General features: G+C 49.0%; 1 protein-coding gene across 4 annotated transcripts in view; it reads right to left on the bottom strand.

The window, feature by feature from the left end:
• Positions 1 to 26,570, bottom strand: part of LOC142578698 (ketimine reductase mu-crystallin) — a 76,568-nt gene that overhangs the window by 37,274 nt on the left and 12,724 nt on the right. For 3 of the 4 annotated variants that reach the window (XM_075688188.1, XM_075688189.1, XM_075688190.1), the window contains one exon: positions 25,691 to 25,812. In XM_075688188.1, coding sequence (XP_075544303.1) covers positions 25,691 to 25,812 — 122 coding nt within the window. Of the gene's footprint in view, positions 1 to 17,960; positions 18,801 to 25,690; positions 25,813 to 26,570 lie in introns of those variants that run through there. The other variant, XM_075688192.1, reaches the window with a different exon arrangement.

The raw sequence follows: 26,570 nt of genomic DNA on the forward strand, positions 1-26,570 counted from the left end.
GATCGTACCAGCAGTCCGATCCAAACATCTGGTTGGCAGCGGTGAGATCGCCTCCGACTCCAAACAACTGTCTGCCAGCGGTGAGATCGCGACAACGGAGGCCAGCAGCGAAGAGATGCAGTTGACTGTATGCTGAGCAGCTCAACGACGATCCGGGAGCAGTGCAACGAGCCCTGTGTGTCGACTGGTTGCCTGCAGCGGAACGACTGCGCGGAATTCCTGCCTGCGAGGTTTGGTGAGTGCGGGACTTTCTTCTTCTGAGCTTTGCCAGGCTTTTGTTAGTGTCAGAAACAGAGCTGGTAATTGTGGTTGTCGTTGCTGCCGGGTTAGTTTGCGGCAAGACAATAGTAAGCAGTAGAGAAAGCAGCATTCAGAGCAGCCATGGATTTGAAGTCGTTGCGCAAACCGAAATTGTTGGAGCTTGCAAGAGAGTTGGGTCTGGATGTCTCAGACAAACTAAGAAAACCTGAACTGCTAAAGGCTATTCTTGAGTTAGAGGCTGAGGATGACGAGCTGTCGGAATGCCTTGAGACCATTGAAGAGAGGGAGACTGCAAAAAGACAGGAGCGCGAACTTAAAGAGCAAAAAGAAAAAGAAGAGCGCGAACTTAAAGAACAGAAAGAAAAACAAGAGCGTGACCGTCAACACGCTTTGGAAATGAAGCGTCTTGAGGTAGAGATGGAACGCGCTCGTAATGGAAGTCAGGCACACGGTGCAGGAGAACGCGTATTGTTCAAAATGACTGACCTGATGCGGCCGTTTAAGCTTGGAGAGGACATTGGTTTGTTCCTGGTTAACTTTGAGCGAACGTGCGAGAAGCAGGGGTTCTCTCGGGAAACGTGGCCACAGCGCTTGCTCACTTTGTTACCCGGCGAGGCGGCCGACGTAGTCGCTCGCTTGGATAGAGAGGAGGCAGAGGACTTCGACACAGTGAAATCGAGTCTTCTAAAAAAGTACCGGCTGTCTGCGGAGGCGTTCCGTCGGAAGTTTCGGGAAAATGAGAAAGGCAAAAGTGAGTCATATACAGAGTTTGCGTATAGGCTTATGTCGAACATGCAGGAGTGGCTCAAAGAAGAGAAAGCGTTTGGTGACCACGATAAAGTTCTGCAGTGTTTCGGGCTAGAACAGTTTTATAGTCGGTTACCTGAGAACGTGCGATACTGGGTCTTGGATAGGCCAGACGTGAGTACGGTGGCTAGAGCCGCTGAGCTAGCCGAGGAGTTTGTGACGCGTCGAGCTCGCGGAGCTAAGGACGGTCAAAAGGGTGAATTTGGCTCGAAGTTTGAGAGGCCGAAGTTCACACCCATGAGAGCAAAGGGGAACACGCGTAGTGAGGATGCAAGTGAAAGCAGTCCGACCAAACGTAAAGAGACGGCGGCAGCCGAAGCCGAACGCAGAAAGCGGTTCGAGATGAGGCGAGCGGGCGTTTGTTATACGTGCCAGAAGCCGGGTCACTTTTCGGCGCAGTGTCCGGAAACAACACCAAAAGTTGTGTTTTTTTCAATAGGCAGCACTGACGAGAACATGAAGCTTCTCGAGCCTTACATGCGAGACCTCCTCGTGAACGGGAAAGATTGCCGAGTGCTTCGCGATTCCGCAGCTACGATGGATGTAGTTCACCCGTCTTACGTAGAACCCCATATGTTCACGGGCGAGTGCGCATGGATCAAGCAAGCCGTGGAAGCTCATAGCGTGTGTCTGCCAGTAGCAAAGGTGCTTATTGAAGGACCTTTCGGAGCGCTTGAGACAGAGGCGGCAGTGTCATCTATGCTGCCACCCCAGTACCCGTACCTATTTTCAAACAGGTCCGATCACCTCCTGCGCGAGAAGGGGCTTTTGTTTGGTGAAGCTAGTGTTCAGGCCTTAACCAGATCGAAGGTTCGGGAGCTCGCTGCAAAGGCGGTAGTTGCGGGGCCGACGTTATCAAACAACGAAAAAGGGTCAGAGGCGCAGCAAGCTGATATTCAGAGCACGCCCGAACTGAATAAAATTGAGTCTGTAGCGTTGAAGGCGCCAGATACTGGAGAGGAAAATCCCGATTCGGGAAAGTTAGAAGAGCTATCTACTGATTTGCTCATCGCGCCTACGTCAGACGGACTTGATAGGTTGCTAAAAGTCAGCCGGTCGGCTTTGATAGCCGAGCAAAAAAAGGATGGCAGCCTGGAAAACGTGCGCTGCAATGTCAAAGAAGGTATCGCCAGGAAAACTGCGCGTTTTGTGGAAAGAGGTGGAGTCCTGTACCGGAAGTATCTAGACCGCAGAGGAGTGGAGTTCGATCAGCTGATCGTTCCTCAATGCTATCGTCAGGATCTGTTGCGCTTGTCGCATGGGGGTTCGTGGTCCGGACACCTAGGAGTTAAGAAAACTAAGGACCGTCTCTTGCAAGAGTACTATTGGCCAGGGTGTTTTCGGGACGCAGACCATTTCGTGAGGACATGTGACACTTGTCAGCGGGTGGGCAAACCAGGGGACAAATCAAGGGCGCCGTTGAAATTGGTACCTATCATAACGGAGCCTTTTAGACGGCTCGTTATTGATACAGTGGGACCTCTGCCGGTAACAGCCACGGGGTACAGACACATTTTGACTGTGATCTGCCCAGCGACAAAGTTCCCTGAAGCAGTGCCGCTTAAAGAACTCAGCTCAGTTGAGATAGTTAATGCACTACTGTCCATATTTGCGCGAGTTGGTTTTCCTGCGGAAATCCAATCAGATCAGGGCACAGTGTTTACTAGCGCTTTGACGACAACTTTTCTCGAAAGGTGTGGGGTAAAGCTGTTACACAGCTCAGTGTACCACCCACAGTCGAATTCCGTTGAGAAGCTCCACTCCGTCATGAAGCGCGTGTTGAGAGCCTTGTGTTTTGAACATCAAACTGACTGGGAGCTGTGTCTGCCTGGGGTGATGTTTGCTTTAAGGACCGCGCCGCATGCGGCTACGGGGTTTTCGCCAGCTGAACTGGTGTACGGTCGCTCGCTTCGATCTCCGCTTCGCATGCTTCGAGAATCGTGGGAAGGTAGGGGCGACGACCCAGTCGTGGTGGAGTACGTGCTTAAGCTCCTCGAACGCTTAAGAAGGGCACAGGAGTTGTCAGGTGAAGCAATGGCAAAGGCCCAGCAGAGGGCCAAGGTTTATTATGATCGGACAGCCAGGGCCCGTCGTTTTGAGGTTGGCGATGAGGTCATGATATTGCGCACATCGCTAAACAACAAACTAGACGTGCAGTGGGAGGGCCCAGCACGAATTGTTCAGAAACTGTCGGACGTTAACTACGTGGTAAGTCTGCCAGGAAAGCGGAAAGCACAGCAAGTTTACCACTGTAATCTGCTCAAACCTTATAGACAAAGGGAAGCAGTGGTGTGCATGATGGTAAACGTTCCTGAAGAGCTTCCGGTCGAGCTTCCGGGACTAGGCTCAGTGACGAACAGGGAAGACACCGGTCAAGTCATTAGTGACCTTATCAGTAAAGCACCGCTGTCGCCCGAGCAGAAAACCGAACTACACCAGCTATTACAAGAGTTTCAAGGTCTGTTCTCTGAGAGGCCTGGTAGGACTTCGGTACTTACTCATGATATAGAACTTACCTCCCCAGAGCCAGTACGATCCAAGGCGTATCGGGTGTCACCCCGCCAGAGCGATATTATGGAGGCTGAGGTAAAGAAAATGCTACAGCTCGGTGTTATTGAGGCAGGTGAGAGTGATTATACCTCCCCTTTGATTTTAGTTGAGGTACCGGGCAAGGAACCTCGTCCTTGCGTCGACTACCGCAGGCTTAATTCCATCACTAAGGATCAAATTTATCCGATCCCTAACATCGAGGAGCGCCTTGAGAAAGTTAGTAGCGCTCAGTTTATTTCCACCCTAGATCTTGTCAGGGGTTATTGGCAGGTTCCACTTACAGAAGAGGCTAGTAGGTATGCGGCGTTCATTTCACCAATGGGAACATTCCGTCCTAAAGTGTTGAGTTTTGGTTTGAAGAACGCGCCATACTGTTTTTCAAGTCTCATGGATAAAGTGTTGCGGGGACAGCAAGAATTCGCTTTACCGTATCTAGACGACGTAGCGATATTCTCCGCATCCTGGTCTGAGCATATGACACACTTGCGGGCAGTGCTAACCCGCCTGCGCGAAGCAGGCTTGACAGTCAAGGCTCCTAAGTGCCAGTTAGCACAGGCCGAGGTTGTCTACCTCGGTCACGTGATTGGTCAGGGTCGTCGCCGCCCCTCTGAAATAAAAGTGGCCGCTGTGCGAGACTTTCCGCAACCGCGCACAAAGACCGATATTCGGTCGTTCTTGGGTGTCGCCGGCTACTATCAGAGGTACATCCCTAGGTACTCTGATATCGCGGCTCCCCTGACGGATGCTCTAAGAAAGACAGAGCCTCAAACAGTCGTCTGGGACGAGACAAAGGAAAGAGCTTTTAGCGCCCTAAAGAGTGCCCTAACAAGCCAGCCTGTGCTACGATCGCCAGACTATACAAAAGGGTTCATTATTCAGTGCGATGCTAGTGAGCGAGGCATGGGCGTTGTACTGTGCCAACGGGAAAATGGAGAAGTAGAACACCCCGTCCTGTATGCTAGTCGTAAGCTGACCAGTCGTGAGCAGGCGTATAGCGCCACCGAGAAAGAGTGTGCGTGTCTCGTGTGGGCCGTTCAGAAATTGTCATGCTATCTAGCCGGCTCGAGGTTTATCATTGAGACGGATCACTGCCCTCTCCAATGGCTGCAGACCACCATCCCAAAAATGGCCGCCTCCTGCGCTGGAGCCTCGCTTTACAACAATATTCCTTTGAGGTGCGTTACAAAAAGGGGAGTCTCAACGGTAACGCCGATGGCTTAAGTCGAAGCCCCTAACGTAGGAATCAGCCTCAAAATTGTTTGTTACTGATGTTTTTTTTCCTGAGGCAGGATTTTTTTTTAACATATTGCTTTTGTTTAGTGTTTCAAAGTGATGATATGCTTTCTAGTGCAATTTTTCAATTTGTGGACGCGTTCTGAGTGATGCTAGACTACTGTAAGGAACTAGGCAGTGGTATAAAAAGGGGGAAGAGCCTGGCAGGGCTTAGTGAGGGTTGTGCCGTGCTTGCTGACTGAGCGGTTGAGTTTCAGCGTAGTTCTAACGCTTGCCGGGAACGAGAACAAAAATGTGAACTCTCCCGAAGTCACTTTGCAGTGTCCCGTGCGAACCTGAACTAGAGAACGAGGCCTTCTCTGTGCGCTGCACTCAAGAAACGTCGAGGGACGCCCGACTTCGGTTATGAGCATCATCGAGCGACATCCCTCCGGACAGCGGATGCAGTCCCCTGTCCATCGGGATCTCCTTCCCCCGGCAGGGCGGTCTGTTGCGTTTCGCCTGCGACACGTGGTTTTGCCGGCGCGACTGCGGCGGGGCGGCAGACATTTTGGCCCGATCGTCGTCGCCGCAACGCTCATCGGCAGGTGTTTCCAGGCGCGACTGCGGCGATGCGACCGCAAAGAATCACCCTCGCATTCCAGTCATTGTGCCAGAACCAGGCGCTGCGAAAGCAGGGATCATCCTCTCATTACAGTCATTGTGCCCGACCGGCAGCGCTACAACAGGGTGCTACGAGATCGTGTTCGACATGGTGCTACGGCATCGCTACAACAGGGTGCTACGAGATCGTGCTCGACATGGTGCTACGGCATCGCTACAACAGGGTGCTACGAGATCGTGCTCGACATGGTGCTACGGCAGCGCTTCGACAGTGTGCGTCACCATTAGCCCATTGTACATTCACGTGCTCGTCTTTTGAGGGGTTCCTTCTTGCCCTCAACTGCGAGAGTATAAAAACAGCTGCCCCCGGACGCCAAAAGGGAGGGCTCCGATTTCTTCTGTTGAGTAAAGTGCTCTCCCGTCTCTCTACTTCGGTCAACCTGACCGCCAACTCTTTGCGATGTTAAAATAAACAAGTTGTTTCGTTGTTACCAGTCGACTCATGCTTTGCCGGGACCTTCGGATGCTTCCAGTTGTACCCCAGGCCGCCAGGCCAACGCTACCCTTGGGGCTTGCGACCCAGGTACAACCACGGGCGTCAGCGCCGAGTTCCCAACAGATCGTACCAGCAGTCCGATCCAAACAGCCTACAAACGCTCTTGCCGCCCTCTATGAACGCCGACATTTTTGCCGCCATCTGTGCCGCTTCACGACCGACAGCATTTTCCTCCTATGCCGCTGCCCGACCGACAGCCTTATCCGACTCGTCAACCACGACTCGGACCTTACCCCAACCAGTGGCGCACCTTCGACGACCGCCCAATATGCTCTGCTTGTGGTGGTGCTGGTCACGTGGCGCGCCATTGTCGTTGCATGCTTCCTCTTCAGAACATCCGGCGAGCGCCACCTTTCCCCGCTCCGTTTTCCTCTTCACCTTCCAGTCTTCCTGCTTCTTCCTTTTCCCTTGACCGCCCAACCACGTCTACCCGCCGCTCACCATCTCCCCGTCGTTGCTCGCTTTCTCCGATGCGGCGCCCTCCCGTGTCCACCGACCAGGAAAACTGATGGCCGCAGTTCCCGAGGCACGAACTGCGTCCACGCCGCAATGCCCAAGTCCTCGTAACTGTTCAGCCAACGTAATTGAAGTGCCTGTCGAAGGAATCGCCGTCCTTGCACTTGTAGATACAGAAGCCGCCGTATCCGTAATTTCCGCCGAATTCTGCCGCACACTACGAAAGGTTTTGACACCTCTCTCTGACTTCTCCCTTCGAACCGCGAACGCTCAAAATATTACGCCTCTCGCTGCCTGTACTGCTCGCGTCTTCATTCAAGGACTACACTGTATACCGTCGAATTCGTCGTGCTCGTGTTCCCATGACATTATATTAGGCTGGGACTTCCTTGCAAATAATAACGCCGTTATCGACTGTTGTCACGCCGAACTGGAGCTTTCTGCACTTCCTGACCTTGATATCGAAAACGGCCCTTCTAGTGCTAAACTACTTGTGTCCAAAGACAATGCCGTCCATCCACGCTCTTCCATGCTTGTTCCTGTGTCGTGCGCCGCTATTTCTGATGGCACAGTTCTCTTTACGCCCTCTGAGGTGTTCATTCGCCGCCGATGTTCTCCGCTGCCCTTTGCTCTCCTTACTCTTCGCAGTGGCGTCACGAAAATGGTTGTCGACAATCCCACGGCCTGCCCTTTACCTTTATTTCACGATGAATGCCTAGGCCTCGTTCAACCGGTCGACACCTTTTGCATCTTTGACGCTCCTGCCGTTTCTACTTCTGCGGCCCTTGGCACACTTACCTGTGACCCTGCGGTTGATGAGTCACTCCTCGACGCTTTCCACTGCTCCATCGACGATGGAACGTCATCTTCAGAACGAAGCCAGCTTATCGCTCTCCTGCAGAAGTTCCGCGCTTCTTTCGACAGCCATGCTTCCGGTTTGGGTCTCACATCGATCGTTTTCCACCAGATAGATACCGGCAGTCATACACCTTTACGGCAACGCCCTTACCGAGTATCCGCCTCTGAGCGCCGTGTCATTGACCAACAGGTTGCTGACATGTTCAAGCGTGGCGTTGTGCAGCCTTCCAACAGTCCCCGGGCATTACCGGTCGTTCTCGTTAGGAAAAAGGATGGCTCTATTCGAATCTGCGTCGACTACCGACATCTGAACGAGATAACGCGCAAGGACATTTACCCGTTACCGCGCATCGACGACGCCCTGGACTGTTTGCAGGGAGCGGAGTTCTTTTCTTCGCTTGATTTACGTTCCGGATGCTGGCAAGACCCTTTGGCACCATCTGATCGACCTAAAACAGCATTTATAACACCTGACGGCTAATACGAATTCATCGTATTGCCTTTCGGCCTGTGTAATGCTCCAGCCACTTTTGAGAGAATGATGGATAATGTTTTACGCGGCCTCAAATGAAACACATGTCTATGCTACCTGGATGACGTAGTTGTCTTTGACAGCGTTGACAGCCCTTCTAAATGGCGACAAAGAACTTACCGCTTGGTCGCCCACCTGTGGTGACGCCTTCACGAAATTACGCCACCTGCTAACCTCGCCACCTATCCTCCGCCACTTCGATCCTGCAGCCCCCACAGAGGTCCATACCGATGCTAGAGGCGTCGGACTCGGCGCTGTACTCGCGCAACGAAAAGCGGGGTTTGATGAATATGTCGTTGCCTACGCGAGCCGAACTCTGACAAAGGCCGAGGCTAATTACTCTGTTACAGAGAAATAGTGTTTAGCAATTATTTGGGTCCTTGGAAAATTCCGTTCTTATTTGTATAGTCACCCTTTCGATGTCGTCACTGACCATCACGCCCTTTGTTGGCTGTCTACCCTTAAGGACCCATCTGGCCGACTTGCTCGCTGAGCCCTTAAGCTACAGGAGTACGACATCCGCGTTCTCTGTTGTTCCGGCCGCAAACACACAGACGCTGACGCCTTTTCTCGCGCACCGGTCTCCACTAACTGCGCTTGTCTATCCGCCCTTGAGCCCACACTTACATCTTATGCACTGCGCAACATGCCGTCAAAGCAGCGCAAGGATCCATGGATCAGTGCTCTGATCAGCATCCTTTCTGATCCATCCACCTCTTCACCATCTCGCGCTCTTCGCCGCCGGGCTACCCACTTCTGCATTCGCGACGGCCTTCTTTATCGTCGTAATTACCTCTCTGACGGTCGCAAGCGGCTACTTGTGATACCCCGCCATCTCCGTGACCTTATCTGCGACGCTTTCCACGCAGACCCTCAGTGCGCGCATGCCGGCCTCTTCAAGACCTATATGCTCGACTACGCATCCGATTTAATTGGCGCGGCATGTATAACTACGTCCGAAAGTTCATTCTCTCCTGTGCTCAGTGCCAACGCCGAAAATTACCTCCCGGACAAGTCTACCCGTCACAACCCCTCCCGTGCCCTAGAGGGCCCTTTGATCGTGTTGGTATAGACATATACGGACCGCTACCCTCCACTGCAGCAGGCAACAGCTGGATTATTGTTGCAGTGAATCACTTGACCCGCTATACTGAAACCGCCGCTCTACCGACTGCCACCGCCCGCGACGTTGCATCGTTTCTGTTACGACATTTCGTTCTTCGCCACGTTGCCCCTCGCGAACTTCTGAGCGATAGAGGCCGCGCCTTTCTTTCCGATGCTTTGAAGGCACTCCGAATCGTCCACCGCACGAGTACAGCGTACCATCCGCTAACTAACGGCATGACCGAGCGCTTAAACCGTACTCTTGGCGATATGCTCTCGATGTACGTCGCCTCTGATCATTCAAACTGGGACCAAGTTCTCCCTTTCGTGACGTATGCGTACAATACTGCGGCCCAAGCAACTGCTGGATTTTCCCCTTACTTTCTCCTATACGGGCGAGAACCTTCTACTCTTGATGCCATTCTTTCATATACACATGACGCGTCCGAAAGTACTCCGCTATCTGAAGCTGCTCATCATGCCGAGGAATGCCGCCAGCTTGCCCCCTCTTTTTCCACCGAGGACCAGTGGCAGCAGCAATCCCGTCGACCTGCCGACCGTTCTGCACCACCTTTTTCTCCTGGCCCTCTCGTATGGCTTCGGGTACCCACTACCACACCCGGCCTCTCCGCAAAACTTGTAGCAAAATACCTAGGACCGTACCGCGTCCTGGAGCAAACGTCCTCCGTCAGTTACGTCGTAGAGCCCCTCACGCCATCGACAGACCTACGCAATCGCGGCCGCGAACATGTCCAGGTCTCTCGCATTAAGCCGTACTACGACCCAATTGTAGGCTCTTCGCCTTAAGCCGCCAGGATGGCGCCTTTTTCTGCGGAGGGCGATTGTAATGAAGAAGAGTGGCCTGCCTGCGCCACAGCACCATCGCTACCGGTATGAGCTCGTGGTTGCTGTCCTTCGCCGAACGCTTGTGACTGTTACCCATTCGCCTGCGCCCGTTGCTAATAAATCTCTTAGCAATAAATAAAAAAATAAATAAAGATTATATATATATATATATATATATATATATATATATAGAGAGAGAGAGAGAGAGAGAGAGAGAGAGAGAGAGAGAGAGAGAGAGAATGACACGGTACGCGGAGAAGGTGCGTTTTTGTGCGAAAGAACGCAGTAGGAAAAACCAATTTAACTCTGCCTCTCAGCCAGCGACGGCCTCTCATCACGAAAGACGAGACCGAAAGGCGCCCGTGTTTTAAGCGTTCCGTGTGCATAACGCGGCAGTTCCAGCTGTGGCTGTGACTTACGTTCTGTCGTAAATCGCAGTGAGGCAATGTGGAACTCTCACGCACTTTGCACTATTCAGCTTGTGCGAGTCTCACAGCAAAAATAACAAAAAAGTGAGCCTTCCCTTTTTTGTTATTTTTGACATATACCTCCAGGAGCTGCCCCAGTTAGTTTCCCGTCGGAGAGCGGCGACGGTAAGCTGGGAACGGGGAGCGACACAGCTGGGGCGAACGGGAGCGGTGTGGTGATGGCGAGCGGATATAATCGCAGTGGCTCGAGCGTTGTCAGGTGCGTCTTCAACCTCGGTGGAGAGTGCAGGTGGGCGAGGATTCAATGGGCAGCGGCGGTAGGCGGGAAAGCTTGGTCGAGAGTGGGCTGGCCAGGAACTTCGGCAGTGACGAGAGATGTGGCCCACACGTCTACATTAAAAGCAGATGGATATATCGTCATGTGTGCGCCATTCCGCCGGGTTGCGATATCTCGAATATGGACCGTATTGGCTCCGGTGAACAGGGGCAGAGGCAGCAGACGAAGCAAAGTCAGGCTGATTGGCGGACAAGATGGACGGAAGACCCACACTGGCAAGTTTTTAGTGAATGACCGACTGAATGAGAGACACGAGCGGCCGAGAATCGTCAAAGCACTGCGTCACTGGCCTGGCAGGAGACGCGGCTTCGATTTCTCGCCGGACGATACGTAAGTACGACGTTCTCGGAGGAGGTGGGCTCACGCGGTAGACAAATGTATTCGCACGTTGAAGAAGCTGCGATATTGGGTAGACGCGTAAACTGTTGAACTATGCGACGGCTCTTCGCGTCTTCAAAGCGGCGACATTCGTTAATGATCTCTTTTACCGTTGTTATATTCTTGTAAACAAGCAGGTTAAACACGTAATCTGCGATGCCTTCTCAAACGTGGCTGACCTTGTCTGCCTCTGCCATATTAGTATCCACCTTGCGGGAAAGATCGAGGAAGTCCTGGATGTACGCCACGTAAGACTCAGTGGATGTCTGTGTACGGGTCCCAAGGTCCTTCTTTGCAGCACGTTGGCGGCCGACGGGCTTGCCGAACAAATCTCTAAGCTTTTGTTTGCACTGGTCCCAATTTGTAATTTATTCATGTGTATTGAACCAGGCCCGTGCTGTTTTCTTTAGGTAGAATATTATACTAGCCAGCATAAGCGTGTTATACCACCTGTTGTGTGCGCTGACCCGTTAGTAATTCTGCGGCCAGTCATCGACGTCAACGTTTTCAATCCAGGAAAACACGCCGGGGTCGCGACGCTGGGCCAGAATGACCATCGGTGGCGACGACGGGGCCGCGGTTGAACACTCTCCTTCGGATGACATGGCGGCCAGGTTACGTCCGCTGCGGAGCTCCGTCTTGCGCAAGTGATTACCCAGCAACTCCACCAATAATGTTACGGGAAGGAAGAAGCGCACGGCTATTCACAGATAGCCTTTAATGGCGGAGCCAAGCAGCCTAGAGCCATAGAGAAAGAAAAATGCTAGAGCGGCGAAATGATGATGATGATGACGGCCTCATGTTATGGCTCATAGGGTGTGAAATCTGGCAGTCTCGTAGCTCTTACCCCTTCCCTGTATTATCTGCCTTGTATTGTTTGCTTTGGTCTGTCGTTTTGTTTGCATGTTATATCTTTGAATTGTAATAATTAGCGTATTTCTTTGCTTTCTTCTGTTTTGACCAACAATATTTTGTTGTATACCCACTCCTGTATGAGCCTTTAAAAAGGCTTACAGTATTGCTAAATAAAATAATAAAAAAATACCCACACTGCGGATTGGCCAAGAATTGCGTACTGAAACGATTACCTATAGTTTTGAAGTGTTGCAATTTCGATGAGAAAAAAAGAAAGAAAAGGAAACATACAAGAACAAAAACAATAACAAGAGAACAAAAATGTTATTCGTTTTGTTGACTGTATTTAACCGCAAACGGCATCAAACACGTCCCTGTACGTGGCTGACCCCTATAACTGAAGCACCGAAAGATAGTATGATTTCCGATGATAACATTAACCCTAATTTAGCAAACGGAAGTTCTAGATATCTTTTTCTTAACAATTTGTATCGCCGACACACCAAACAATAGTAATCTAGTGATTCTGTTTCTTGGCAGTACGGACGAAGAGGCGATAGCGTCAGATCATTCCTGTGTAAATATAAGTTTAATGAAGGGACACGGCAGCGTAATCTCGTGATCGCTACTTCTGATTGTCTTGATGGACACCACTGGATTTTCCACGGAAATTTGAGGTGCTGGTATTCTGTCCATGTTGTTATTGATTCATTGACCTCTCTATGCATTGAATATTTTCTATATCTAATTGCTGTTATGTGCGCCACTGATGGAAGAACCGGCATTGTAGGTCCACTCAGGGATGCTCGCGTTAATGAGTCTGCCATTTCATTTGAATGTAGCGACAGTGGCCAGGTACCCATACTAGATTTAGAGAATTCAACTGTGGAGAAACTAATGTTAGAAACGTCTTTAAAGTTGACGAATTGCATGAAGCTGCAAGCGAAGTACAGACCGAAAGGGAATCTGTTATAATAACCCCCCTTATTGAGTTCGAAGGAAGTTTCCGAAGCGCTTAAATAATTGCTAAAAGCTCGGCTTCAAAAACGGACATGAAATCTGGCAGTCTCAAGGAGAATGACCAGCCAAGCGGAAGCGAGAAAATGCCTACGCCCACCTTTTCGTTGTTCACTGAAGCGTCTGTAGCTATTATTTTATTTGCTTGTACGTGTGCAAGGTAATCTTGCAACAGGTTATTTAAAAATGTGGCTGATTGAAACTCAGAGTTTGGGGGGGAAATGTCATCAATATCTATCTTAATATTCTGATTTGATTCGGTTGATGGAATTATCTCTCTAATGTTCACATTCAGGCTATCTAATTGTTTTTGTACGAATACAATCTGTGGAGTGTGAAAGCGAGGCCAATGAGCAAGAAAGAAGGAATTTGGATCATTAATAAAGGCATATTCAGATCGTCTAAGCGGCAAGCTGTAAAATTTCAGAAATGCTTGAATTGTTAAGATGCGAAATCTGCAGGGAAATGTTGGAAGGAGCGCTTCTTGATAGATAACATTAGTAGCCACAAACCTGGGGAGTCTCAAACACAGGCGCAGGGTCTCACGCTCCAAAAGAACCAGAGGCTTTATTTTATAAGCAGGGCCGCCTGAGAACAAGACACACCCAAATTCCAATATGGGGCGCATATACATTTTATAAATCATAAACAGTGAATCCCTACGCAGTCCATATTTTCGGTTACCCATTCTGCGCAGAATACCTAAAGCACGTTGTGCCTTACACGCTACACTTTCTATGTGTGGACTCCAGTTGAGTTTTCTGTTATATATGATCCCCAAATATTTTAAGGACTCAACCTATGGAATAGGTTCTTTCTTATAAGCTATAGAAATTGAAATCGGATCCGTGACCGGGAACACTAAAATGGCGCTTTTGCTTACATTTAACGACATACAAATCGTCTGAAGTTATACCTCAAGCATACTCATGTATCTTTGTAATTTTTGGTATAAAGCGTCCATGTCACTGTCTGCCGCAAAGAATGCAGTGTCGTCTGCATACACGTAAACGTGCACGTCCTGACAAGTGGGGAGAGCTCATTAATGTACTAAATAATATTGGGGATATAGGACTGCTCCTTGGGGAACACCGCGAGTCTTTCTGAATTTAGACGAGGAACATGCGTCCTTGAAGCAATAAAATTATCTTGATCGCAAAAATTCTGCCAACCACGCGATAATTTGGGAAATTACGACACTGCAGAATATCCAGTAAAATTGAATGCTCAACGCTGTCATAAGCTTTGGCTATATCTAATTTCACTAAAGCAGAATACTGTCTCCTTTTCCGGGTAAGTTGGATGCGGCTCTCTAAATCAGCATGGGCACACCATATTGAACAATTAGCTCTGAAGCCTATTTGATTTGGACTTAATATTAAATTATCCGTCATCCAGATAGTAATTTTGCAATGTAATACCCTCTCTATGAGCTTGACCATATTAGAAGTAAGAGAAATAGGTCTAATGTTTTCTATGTTATAACCTACTTTTTGTTTTTTAGGTATCGGGATTACTTTAGCTACTTTCCAATCGTAATGTATCCAGGCTTTGTTTAAGGAATAGTTTATAACGAAGAAACTGAACTCTTCTTCGTCATCCCCAAGGCCACCATCAGCGTCCTCTTCTTACCACGTTAGCTACTGCGACAATATTTATGGTCGAGAGATTCGCGGTACGGCAAAAAAATAACGTGTTAAAGCAGCTTGTCATCAGTCAGTGTATGTCAGTACGGGCACTATTCAAGGACTATTCCAGAAAGTATTAGAAGCTTAGAACAACAGCTATTTGATTCGAGGGTCATCTACGTTGGCAACTGTTCGAATCTAGGAATGCTATCTGATTAGATAATAATAGAATCGAATAGCGTTTCTAGTAGCATTCCGAGAATCCTCAGATCACTCCTGCAAAGGAATAGAGCTCCCAGAAAAATAAAAAAATAGAAACAATGAAAAAAGCCTTTTTTTTAAATATTGACAACGCCTAGCTAGCGGACGTACTTCATGCAGTTTCTGGCGCGACAGGCAAGTAATAATGCAGTAGCAATTGTAAGTGGACAGGCCGCCATTGGAATCTGAACCTGGCAACGTTTAACGTTAGAACGCTATCTAGTGAGGCGAGTCTAGCAGTGTTATTGGAGGAATTAGAGGGTAGTAAATGGGATATAATAGGGCTCAGTGAGGTTAGGAGGACAAAAGAAGCATATACAGTGCTAAAAAGCGGGCATGTACTGTGTTACCGGGGCTTAGCGGAGAGACGAGAACTAGGAGTCGGATTCCTGATTAATAAGGAAATAGCTGGTAACATACAGGAATTCTATAGCATTAACGAGAGGGTGGCAGGTCTTGTTGTGAAACTTAATAAGAGGTACAAATTGAAGGTGGTACAAGTCTATGCCCCTACATGCAGTCATGATGACCAGGAAGTCGAAAGCTTTTATGAAGACGTGGAATCGGCGATGGGTAAAGTCAAAACAAAATACACTATACTGATGGGCGACTTCAATGCCAGGGTAGGCAAGAAGCAGGCTGGAGACAAGTCAGTGGGGGAATATGGCATAGGCTCTAGGAATAGCAGAGGAGAATTATTAGTAGAGTTTGCAGAACAGAATAATATGCGGATAATGAACACCTTTTTCCGCAAGCGGGTTAGTCGAAAGTGGACGTGGAGGAGCCCGAATGGTGAGACTAGAAATGAAATCGACTTCATACTCTGCGCGAACCCTGGCATCATACAAGATGTAGACGTACTCGGCAAGGTACGCTGCAGTGACCATAGGATGGTAAGAACTCGAATTAGCCTAGACTTGAGGAGGGAACGGAAGAAACTGGTACACAAGAAGCCAATCAATGAGTTAGCGGTAAGAGGGAAACTAGAGGAATTCCGGATCAAGCTACAGAACAGGTATTCGGCTTTAACTCAGGAAGAGGACCTTAGTGTTGAAGCAATGAACGACTATCTCATGGGAAACATTAAGGAGTGCGCAATAGAAGTCGGTGGTAACTCCGTTAGACAGGAAACCAGTAAGCTATCGCAGGAGACGAAAGATCTGATCAAGAAACGCCAATGTATGAAAGCCTCTAACCCTACAGCTAGAATAGAACTGGCAGAACTTTCTAAGTTAATCAACAAGCGTAAGACAGCGGACATCAGGAACTATAATATGGATAGAATTGAACAGGCTCTCAGGAACGGAGGAAGTCTAAAAACAGTGAAGAAGAAACTAGGAATAGGCAAAAATCAGATGTGTGCGTTAAGAGACAAAGCCGGCAATATCGTTACTAATATGGATGAGACAGTTCAAGTGGCTGAGGAGTTCTATAGAGATTTATACAGTACCAGTGGCACCCACGACGATAGTGGAAGAGAGAATAGCCTAGAGGAATTCGAAATCCCACAGGTAACGCCGGAAGAAGTAAAGAAAGCCTTAGGAGCTATGCAAAGGGGGAAGGCAGCTGGGGAGGATCAGGTAACAGCAGATTTGTTGAAGGATGGTGGTCAGATTGTTCTAGAGAAACTGGCCACCCTGTATACGCAATGCCTCATAACCTCGAGCGTACCGGAATCTTGGAAGAACGCTAACATAATCCTAATCCATAAGAAAGGGGACGCCAAAGACTTGAAAAATTATAGACCCATCAGCTTACTGTCCGTTGCCTACAAAGTATTTACTAAGGTAATCGCAAATAGAATCAGGAACACCTTAGACTTCTGTCAACCAAAGGACCAGGCAGGATTACGTAAAGGCTACTCAACAATAGACCATATTCACACTATGAATCAAGTGATAGAGAAATGTGCAGAATATAACCAACCGTTATATATAGCTTTCATTGATTACGAGAAAGCGTTTGATTCAGTCGAAACCTCAGCAGTCATGGAGGCATTACGGAATCAGGGTGTAGATGAGCCATATGTAAAGATACTGGAAGATATCTATAGCGGCTCCACAGCCACCGTAGTCCGCCACAAAGAAAGCAACAAAATCCCTATAAAGAAAGGCGTCAGACAGGGAGATACGATATCTCCAATGCTATTCACAGCATGTTTACAGGAGGTATTCAGAGGCCTGGAGTGGGAAGAATTGGGGATAAAAGTTGATGGAGAATACCTTAGCAACTTGCGATTCGCTGATGATATTGCCTTGCTTAGTAACTCAGGAGACCAATTGCAATGCATGCTCACTGACCTGGAGAGGCAAAGCAGAAGGGTGGGTCTTAAAATTAATCTGCAGAAAACTAAAGTAATGTTTAACAGGCTCGGAAGAGAACAGCAGTTTACGATAGGTAGCGAAGCACTGGAATGGGTAAGGGACTACATCTACTTAGGGCAGGTAGTGACCACGGATCCGGATCATGAGACTGAAATAACCAGAAGAATAAGGATGGGCTGGGGTGCGTTTGGCAGGCATTCTCAAATCATGAACAGCAGGTTGCCACTATCCCTCAAAAGGAAAGTGTATAACAGCTGTGTGTTACCAGTACTCACATATGGGGCAGAAACCTGGAGGCTTACGAAAAGAGTTCTGCTGAAATTGAGGACGACGCAACGAGCTATGGAAAGAAGAATGATGGGTGTGACGTTAAGGGATAAGAAAAGAGCAGATTGGGTGAGGCAACAAACGCGGGTAAACGACATCTTAGTTGAAATCAAGAAAAAGAAATGGGCATGGGCCGGACATGTAATGAGGAGGGAAGATAACCGATGGTCACTGAGGGTTACGGACTGGATTCCAAGGGAAGGGATGCGTAGCAGGGGGCGGCAGAAAGTTAGGTGGGCGGATGACATTAAGACGTTTGCAGGGACAACATGGCCACAATTAGTACATGACCGGGGTAGTTGGAGAAGTATGGGAGAGGCCTTAAATTTGCCCTGCAGTGGGCGTAACTAGGCTGATGATGATGATGAATTGTAAGTGAGTACGGTAACTATGATCTCAACGAACAAAGAAACAGCTCTTGAGATCTGGACAAGAGTAGACAACACACACGAGCGCTGCTGTCGTCTGCGGTAGTCCCATTCTTGAAGAGCTAGTTTTTTTCTTCGCCCAGGTATGCACCAACCGGCCACATTTAGACACTGTTGTGAGTGTATCATCATATAACGTAGAATATGTACAGGACAGATGATGCAACGCACCCGTTGGCATCCTTGACAGGCACGATGTGTCTCTGCGGCTGCACGATGCCCCCTTCGGGACCCAAGGCGAGACGACGGAATCCTTCCTCCAGGACTCGCACCAACTCCGGAATGTTATTTTCTAGGCATCGCTTCACCTGACTCGCCACGAAGTAGGCGCAGGGTAACATGACGGCCGGCTTTCGCGCTCCACTGGCAGATAGACCGCTGCAACTCACGGGTCGTGTGTTACAGCGCTGCTGGCCGTTATCGCTGCTAGCGCGAGAGAGTGAAACGAAAGGGAGGAGGGCGCTGGCGGGGTTACCGGGATCACTGCGTCGGCGCAATCAAGGTCGTCACAGGGCGCAGCTAGCGGCCTGACCGAAGAGGCGGCGGAAGCCGATGCGTACCGCGTTCACTCGAACACTGCTAGCGTGCATAGCGAGACCGCGGTCTGTATGGTTGCGTACGGATTGAAGCCATTGAGACAGACGGGAAATGGCGTCACGGTGCAAGCTACACTTTGCCCGCCGAACAGATTCTGCGGCTGGAACGCTCACACCCGGCACACACACACGGCACAGACAGACTCGAGTCCTTCGATTTCCCCGACTGTCGCTGCCGCAACCACGCAGGTCGTTGGCTCAGACAATGCGTATTTCGCTGCGTCCCCGCTTGCATGCTTCACTGTCAGTCCACATTCTAAACGAAACCAAGACGCGCTATCCGCGCCACCGCTACACTTCACGGTCAAAGTACATAAGCAAGAAACGACAATGTTGGTGGCCAGCGCCTTAATTAACGGCGCACACCCAGTGATCGGGCACACAGCGAAAAAGTAAAACAACCTGCGAAATATGCCAAGATTCGCGATGTATATTAATAAAAGAAGGATAGTGGCACGGAACCGAAAAAAAGTATAGATAGAAGCGTTTAACCTCACCCCGCCTTTTCATTCCCGACTTTCTTTTCTTCTTCAGACCACTCGAAACAGCAGTGATGAAGGAACAACAAGTAAAAATGGAAGGGAAAATAAGAAAGAAAGAAAATAAAGTTTATGTTCACGGAACATAATAAATTTTTTAACTATTATTGTGCTTTGCACATCATCGTCTTTTGTGTTGCATTGTTTAACGTTCCTTGCTGGAACGTTTTGCAGTACTTACTAAAATGGTGTCATTTTAACACGCTGAATCTTGCTGTCACCTTTCCTGCTCCTGTTGCTGCGCCCAAGGGGATCTCTTCGGGAATCGCCGACTTTAATTAGTACGAACTTGCGAGGAATGTCTATGCATTGTCCATACACGTCAAATGAACACACAGGGAATAATCCTCGTTTTGAGTTCCAGTTCATGCACTAACGCAGCGGTCAACTATACAGGGTGTCCGAGCTAATTTTAGCCGAAGTTTAAAGATACGCGTATGCGCTGTAGGCGAACGCGACTAAAAACATGTTCGTAAGACAAACAAATCACATAATTTCTTTTGTTCACACTCCGTTTAGTTCCGTTATTATAGTCAATATTATTTAATTTCGCAAGGTTTCATGAGCACTGACACAAAAATTTTCCATCTTGAATTTTCTGTTGTAAGTATAGCTAATGACCCAATAATCACGGCACGAAGCCTCGCTTGCTTCAGAGCGCAACATGTAATTATTTCGAATCTTGTTCGTAGCGACCAGTCCAAGTTCAGCGTTTGCTTGCGTTGTCTGGTTCTCTTCTCTTTTGTCCGTGTCTGCACGCCTTCTTCACGATGTGTCCAAGTTCGTCTGCTATGCCTACTTTGGATGTCCTCGCCATTATAGTCGTCCAGCGGCGATGAGCCGCCGTATTTTATATGTGGCCAACCACTTTCGGTTCGATCAGCAGCGACTCGGAAATTGCGAAACCTATCAACACACAACAAGATGCGTGCGCACTAGTGCAAGTATAGTGCAAACCTGTCGAAGACGCTTTGGGAATGAAGCACATTCCGGAGCAGGACACAAGGCGGGTTAAATAGTCGGCGCAGCACTGCAGGCTTGAAGGTATATACGTATAGTCTTGTTGGAAGGTTGGACTGCACTATAGGCTCGGTGGGTTTTGCAAGGTGAACGTATACTGGTAGCGAAGCTTCCATAGAAGCCCATACGTTCAAAACATGGCGTTTCATGGGGCATCAACTGTGTGAAGAGGGAACACTTCCGGCGGAACAGAAAATCGTACTTAAAAGGAAGAGGTCTGGACACCGACCAAAATGGTTAAAATAGTTATTTACGTTTCGGCTCCCCCACGGTAGCCTTGTTCACCATGAAACAAGCGGTAGAGCTGGCGCCCCTTTTTGTGTGTGTCTCAAAAAGGCATCTGGCATACATGGGCGGCAGATTGCCTTCGTTGCGATTAAGAGTGTGAGCCGTGGTTTGTATGATTAGGGACTCAAGATAAGGACGCCAAGAATGATTTCGTTCCTTGGCAATCACGCGAGATTTCTCCCAGTTAATCGTATGTGAGGTGGTTGCGCAGTGTTCGGCCAAGGCATTCGATGCAACGTGTCGTTTCTGGACGTCATTCATGTGCTGCTTACGTCTTGTTTTGAAGTCGCCGGTTTCACCGACGTAGGCATACCGACAGTCCGCACACGGAATGACATACACCACGCCTGGGAAGTTGACCTTCTCCAAAGGGTCTTTCACCTGCACGAGCTCGTGTCTAAGTTTCCGGGAGGGCACGTGCGCAGCCTGCACGTCGTGTGACCGCAGGACGCGTGCAAGAGTCTCGCTTGTGCCGGCGACGTACGGAATCGAAGCCCGTCTTTTTGGGGTTCCAGGCTGGGTGGGTACTGTGCGATCCAGCTGGCGCCTTACTGAGTCAATGAAGTACTCAGGGTATCCGCATACCATTAATTCCCTCCGCACAAGTGCATTGTCCGCCATGCGGTCTTCCGCTGTTGAGCACACGTTTTTCGCCCGACGAAGAAGAGAGCCAACAACAGACCTGTTTTGCGAAGACGGGTGCACCGATGCGTAGTCTAGGTAGTGGCCAGTGTGGGTGTGCTTCCTAAACACCTTGAATAACAGGTTTGGCCCTTCTCGCTGCACAAGGGTGTCCAAGAACGGCAGTTGACCTTCAGAGATTTCCACTTCAACGGTGAACTTGATTGCTGCTTGCATATTGTTTAGGTGAGACGTGAAAACGTCAATGTTTTTCCTTTGCAAAATACTGAAACAGTCGTCGACACATCTAATTTCGATGTCTTCTATAAGTTATTTGGTGTAAGAAACGAATTGTAGCCGATTTTAGTGCCACCGTCAGCGACAAAAAAGGTCAGCGTCTCCACCAGGAATAATAAAAAAAAATGAGAGGACACCTATAAGAACTTCTTATGAGTTGTGAATGCGAAACCATTAATATCCAATTGAACTCCGCTGGGCAGTCCGAGTTATGAACTCCTCACGGGCAAGCGAGCGTGCTGAACCAAACAAACGAGTAAACATACTAACTTTTTTTTTAAGGGCACGGAAGAAACCTCGAACAGGCTTGACTGGATCCGTGCCCCCTACAAATGGCCCACAAGGAGAAGAGCGCGCGGTCTATAACTAAACGTGTTACAGATTTGCAGTACGGATGTATTAATAATAAACATATAAAATAATTGTTATTGTCTAGCACAACAAGTTTGCGCCAACCACGTATACAAAAATATGTAAGCAATGACAAATATCAGTTTGCACAGAATATATATTTAAAAAATTGGCTCGCCATATCCCGGCCCTGCGAAAGTGAATGTCCAGCGAAGCTGTTGCAAAACCATTAAACCTGCTGATGAATATATGAAATGTTCTTATTACTTTAGAGTAATGGTAGCGACAATTCGCTTCGTGGTCTCTGTCGTTCCTCGGGGGCCCTAACGCTGCGTGGCCTACCCATAGCAGTGCTACAACGGGAGTCAGAGCGGGACTGCTTGTACGGGAGCTGCAATGGGGGTGGTTCAGCCAGCATGGGAATTATGGGAAGCACAGTCGACCGACTCTGTAGCAGTACAGCACGCGAGCGTCGACTGGCCTATGGACTGGCCTAGTGTTGCTGTATATCAAATACAGGACTGGCCAAGCGACGAGATCAGCAAGAGTATGTAGCGCATGCGCACCAAGTTCACTCGAAGCGCAGGTTTCGTGCGCTGGGCTGTTCCTATGCACGAGCGCGACACAGCCCCTGCACGATTAATTCGTCGCAAGGTTCCCGGCTTATTGGAGATAGCAGGAGCGTGTGTGCCCCTGGCTTGCGTCCACCACCCCTCCCCCCCTTTTCCCCCCCTTTTTAGCGTGTGCTGCTGCAGTGCACATGTGCGGGAAAGTAATAAACAAAATGTGCAAATCTGCAATGCAACGTTACGCTAAAAATAAAATAATAATAAAAAGGAAAGGGACGCAAGCCAGGTGCACACACTGTATCACATATAATATAGAAAGAGCAGCACTCGAGGAATTTTGCGTGTATTCGCGGGCTTCTTTCACACTCGGAAAAACACACTAGCAGGTATTGAGCAACAGAAAGCTGTATCGAGAGTTCTTTCATGTTGCTCTACAATTTTCTCACTGAAATTTTTCATGTAGTTACAGTATTTGAGAAGTTGATTGATTAATTAGGCCTAATTATGTAATTGGGCGCAATGCAATAAATAATCTGATTATCTGCAAGCGACGGTAAACAACATTACCTTGGTTTTGTCCAGCTACATGGCATTTACATATATTTAAATCTTCGTGCGTGATATTTGGGACACCCTGTAAAGTAACTTGTATACTATTGCGTGGTCACCGGCCCATTAAAAGCTATTGCTCCCCTCCCACCAGCGGTCGGTCTCGGTTTCACTGCCTAAAGCAACAGAAGCGGCTCTTCTTGACATACGTGGGATGAGAAATCTGAAATATCGCCGCCGCCCAATTATTGCCGCTATTTTGGGGCACGATTGAGAGCACATGTTATCGCTGCTCGAAGACGGCAAGTCAGTCATGTACGTTGCTTCCATATTTCGCGGCCTTTCTCTATGATGCCGAAAAAAAATGATCGCATAATAGCTATAGGAAGTTAAATACTGCTGAATCGGTCGTTTCCAAGAAACGCGCTGCAATTTCCCCATTGGAAGTTTTTCTCCAAATTTGGGGCTTGCGGGAAGTTGGTTACTTAATCATGACTAGTTATGCAACTAAACAGAATGCGAAACATTGCGCGATTTGCTCAGAATGAACTCCAACATGTTTTTAATTATTCGAATGGTTCCATAGCAAACTCAAATATTTTTGATCGGACAGGGCCACAACCGCAGGCTTGGTCCGCGCCTCGATAGTGAAGTGTTCCGTCAGAGAGGGTATAGTTGGAGAATGTCCACTGGGCTGAAAAAAGATTTTTAGAGGGCACGCGCTCGGGAGGGCTCTGTGTGCCCCAGTATATTGGGTAATTGCAATTAGCTATTCTTTACTTACTGCTCTGACGGGCGTGCTGTCAATGAAGAACTTGTAGAGAAAAAAAAAAAAAACTTAAAGCTGGCATGCTTTCAGCCAGGAACTTATTGCCCCTTTAAAAGAAAACACGCGAAAAGTGAACTATATCACGTGACTAACCATTCATCCCCATCAAAAAGCGGCGCCCTCAAACACGCTCCCTAGAAGAGAGAGAGTTTGCGTGCGTGTGCGTGCGTGCGTGCGTTCGTGCGTGCGCGCGCGTGCGTGGAGAGCCCAGACTGTGTTATACGCAGAGCCGACAGCGTCCGCTAACACTGAATCCTTTACTTATTCCGATGATTCCTCTGTATTCCGACAATGTCCGTGGGGTGCACGAGGAACGTGCCAGTACACGCAATACAGATTACGCGCCCTTCGCTCTCCGTCTCGTATTTAGTTTCTTGAGGTTCCCGCCAACCGACGATAGACAAGGTCCGCTGTCAGAACGTCTTCTATTGCCATGCCTGCGGAATAGTCGAAAGGGAGAAAAGTATGCGAGAATCACATTATACGTACGGTGACGTAAACAGCCTAAAAAAAGGAAGGGAGAAAGGAGGAAAGAATAAGAAGAAAACAAAGAAAGCGAGAAAGTTATGTCTATTATTAAATTATGGGGTTTTACGTGCCAAACCACGATCTGATTATGAGGCACGCCCTAATGGGGGACTCTGGAATAAATGTGGACCACCTGGGGTTCTTTAACGTCCACCTAAATCTAAGTACGTGCACGCATGCAGGTGTTTTCGCATTTCGTCGCCATCGAAATGCAGCCGCCGTGGCCGGCATTCGATTCAGCGACCTCATGCTTAACAGCACAGCACCATGGCCACTAAGCAACCGCGGCGGCCAGAGAGAAACGTATACAGGGAATTCGAAAAAAAAAATAATAAAGAGCCGCTCGTGTTGCGTCAGCTTACCGAGCGACTTGAAGACCGTTGTCTCAGCGCGCCTATTCTCCTTGGTGCCCAGCACGACGTCGCCGATCTCGCCAAATATCTCGGCCTATAACGTGTGCCGTATACGGAAGAAAAGGAGAAAAGGAGTCTGCAGTTTCGCGCAAACAGCGAAACAACGATAAGTATACGCATATATGCCTCAGTATACGGCGAGGCAGAAGACTCGCAGTGTCCCGTGCTCATATATATACCACACTGAACGATGTTCAGGCAAGCGGCGTCAACAGTAACGCAAGGGCAGGACACAAGTACACCAACCATTGAGTGAACGAGCGTGTTGCAAGCATATTTTGTAGTACGAAAAATGACGATTCTGAATGGTTATCGGCCGTACACTATTCTTGCGCTGAATCAAGCAGCGCGCTCGGAAAAGAAAATCCCGCGCGTCCCCAGCGGTAAAGCGAGCCACGTAAAGGCACAAAAGACTCACGACAATATAATCACGTGGTACGCAGGTTGGTCATTTGAGCCACATTTTTTTTTTCTTGTTTCAAGTCTAAAGACGTCTAGCTAGTAAAATGGTTCAGCTACAAATCCGCTACATCACAAGCGCACACGGATAAACGCGACACAGCAAAGCAGCTAGTAGCATCCAAGGCAATGTTTCACTTTGCTGAGTGTATCATATATGACACAGCCGCCATGCCGAACGCGCAAAGTGCGCGTCGTCAGTTGAGGAACACCTCTCGGATGTGTGCCAAGACCACACCGCCGGGACAAAGTACGAGTGCGGGAGCCGCCAAACACGTGTGACGGTGGCCGAGTGCGCCAGATGAAACTTCATCCTGCAGGCACAACCCGCGAACATGGCGCATTCCAAATGGCTCACCGCGAACGTGCACGAGCACGCGCTGGATTGAATTCGCACTGCGACCATTCAGCTCATATGGCTTTGTGAATGGTGCGAGATGCTCTCTCTAAAGTGGTGAAGACCGACACCTGATCGTCACCGCAGCTCTTCTTTGCTGCAGCCTTCGAACGTGCACGCCCGACTCGTTCTGGAACAGCTTTGGAGCGCTCAGCATTGGAGCAGTTTCTCTGATATGCGTGTAGCGTGGATGTAGCAGCTTTAACCGAATGTGCTATAGCAGATTCAGGGAGCAGTTGTAGCAGCATTCCCACCACCGGATACATAAACAGCGTGTGTCAGTAAGCTCGGTCGGATGCATCCACGATTATTATTTGTCCCTTTGATCAATCGATTGATCGATCTTTTCTACACTCTCAAGTGACAGCGGCTCGAAGATATACACAAGGCGCGGCTAACTTGCAACCAAGGTTCTGCACCATGACCGTGCTGTCGCCAGGCTCACCCCGGACAAGACGATGTCGCCAGACTCGGTGCGGGCCCAGTCGGAAGAGTCCACGTAGACGACCGCCTTGCGCATCAGCTCCTCGCTCAGCTCCTGCCAGTCGGGGCGGGGCGCACCCACCGCTGCTCGCAGCGGCGAAGACGCAGGCAAGGGCGCAATATCACTCTTCTCGCTAACGTTGCCGAGGGCGCAGTTAGTTTCAAGGGGCAAAGGAAGATTTTTACCAAAAACAATACACTATCAATAAATATTTCTATCAGTTCAACGTAATGAAGGAGGTGGAAAATAAAAGCGTCAGTTCGCTCAGCGTGAATATGGTTTCTCGCCACTATAGCACATCAACTGTAAGCATAATGAGCCCGCAAATATGAGTTTTTAGGACTAAATGCCTCATAAAAATCCACAGCTCAATATATTCACTCCACCACCAAGGAGTAAAAATTATGCGTGGCTCTGCTGTCGCACACACCAGAGACAGGCGGAGATGGGGGAAGGCCAGTAAAGTATATAGTGCCAAACCGCACACTTTGAGTTTTGCTGGGCTTCCCCCAGTTCTGCTGGTCTCTGGTGTTTGCGGTAGCAGAGTCACGCATATTTTTTTTCCACTGCGAGAAAGAGGACCGCCGAAGAGAGCGCGCCGGGTTTTATCGGAGAGCAATGACGTCACACCACCTGTGTCCTCGCCGCGCCACTCCTTCTCCCCCTCTATAGGCTCCGCCCACTCTCGCCGCGTCGCTATGCTGCGCGATGACATTTTTGTACTCTGCTTTCACTCTCTCTCAGCGCTCTCTCACCACAGCTTGGCGAAGCTGCCGACGTCAAGAGAAACTCAGCGAGGTTCTAACAGCGCCAATGTAAAAAGTAAGAAACCCTGGTTTTA

This window comes from Dermacentor variabilis, chromosome 4, assembly GCF_050947875.1.
Source record: "Dermacentor variabilis isolate Ectoservices chromosome 4, ASM5094787v1, whole genome shotgun sequence".
Lineage (NCBI taxonomy): Eukaryota > Metazoa > Arthropoda > Arachnida > Ixodida > Ixodidae > Dermacentor > Dermacentor variabilis.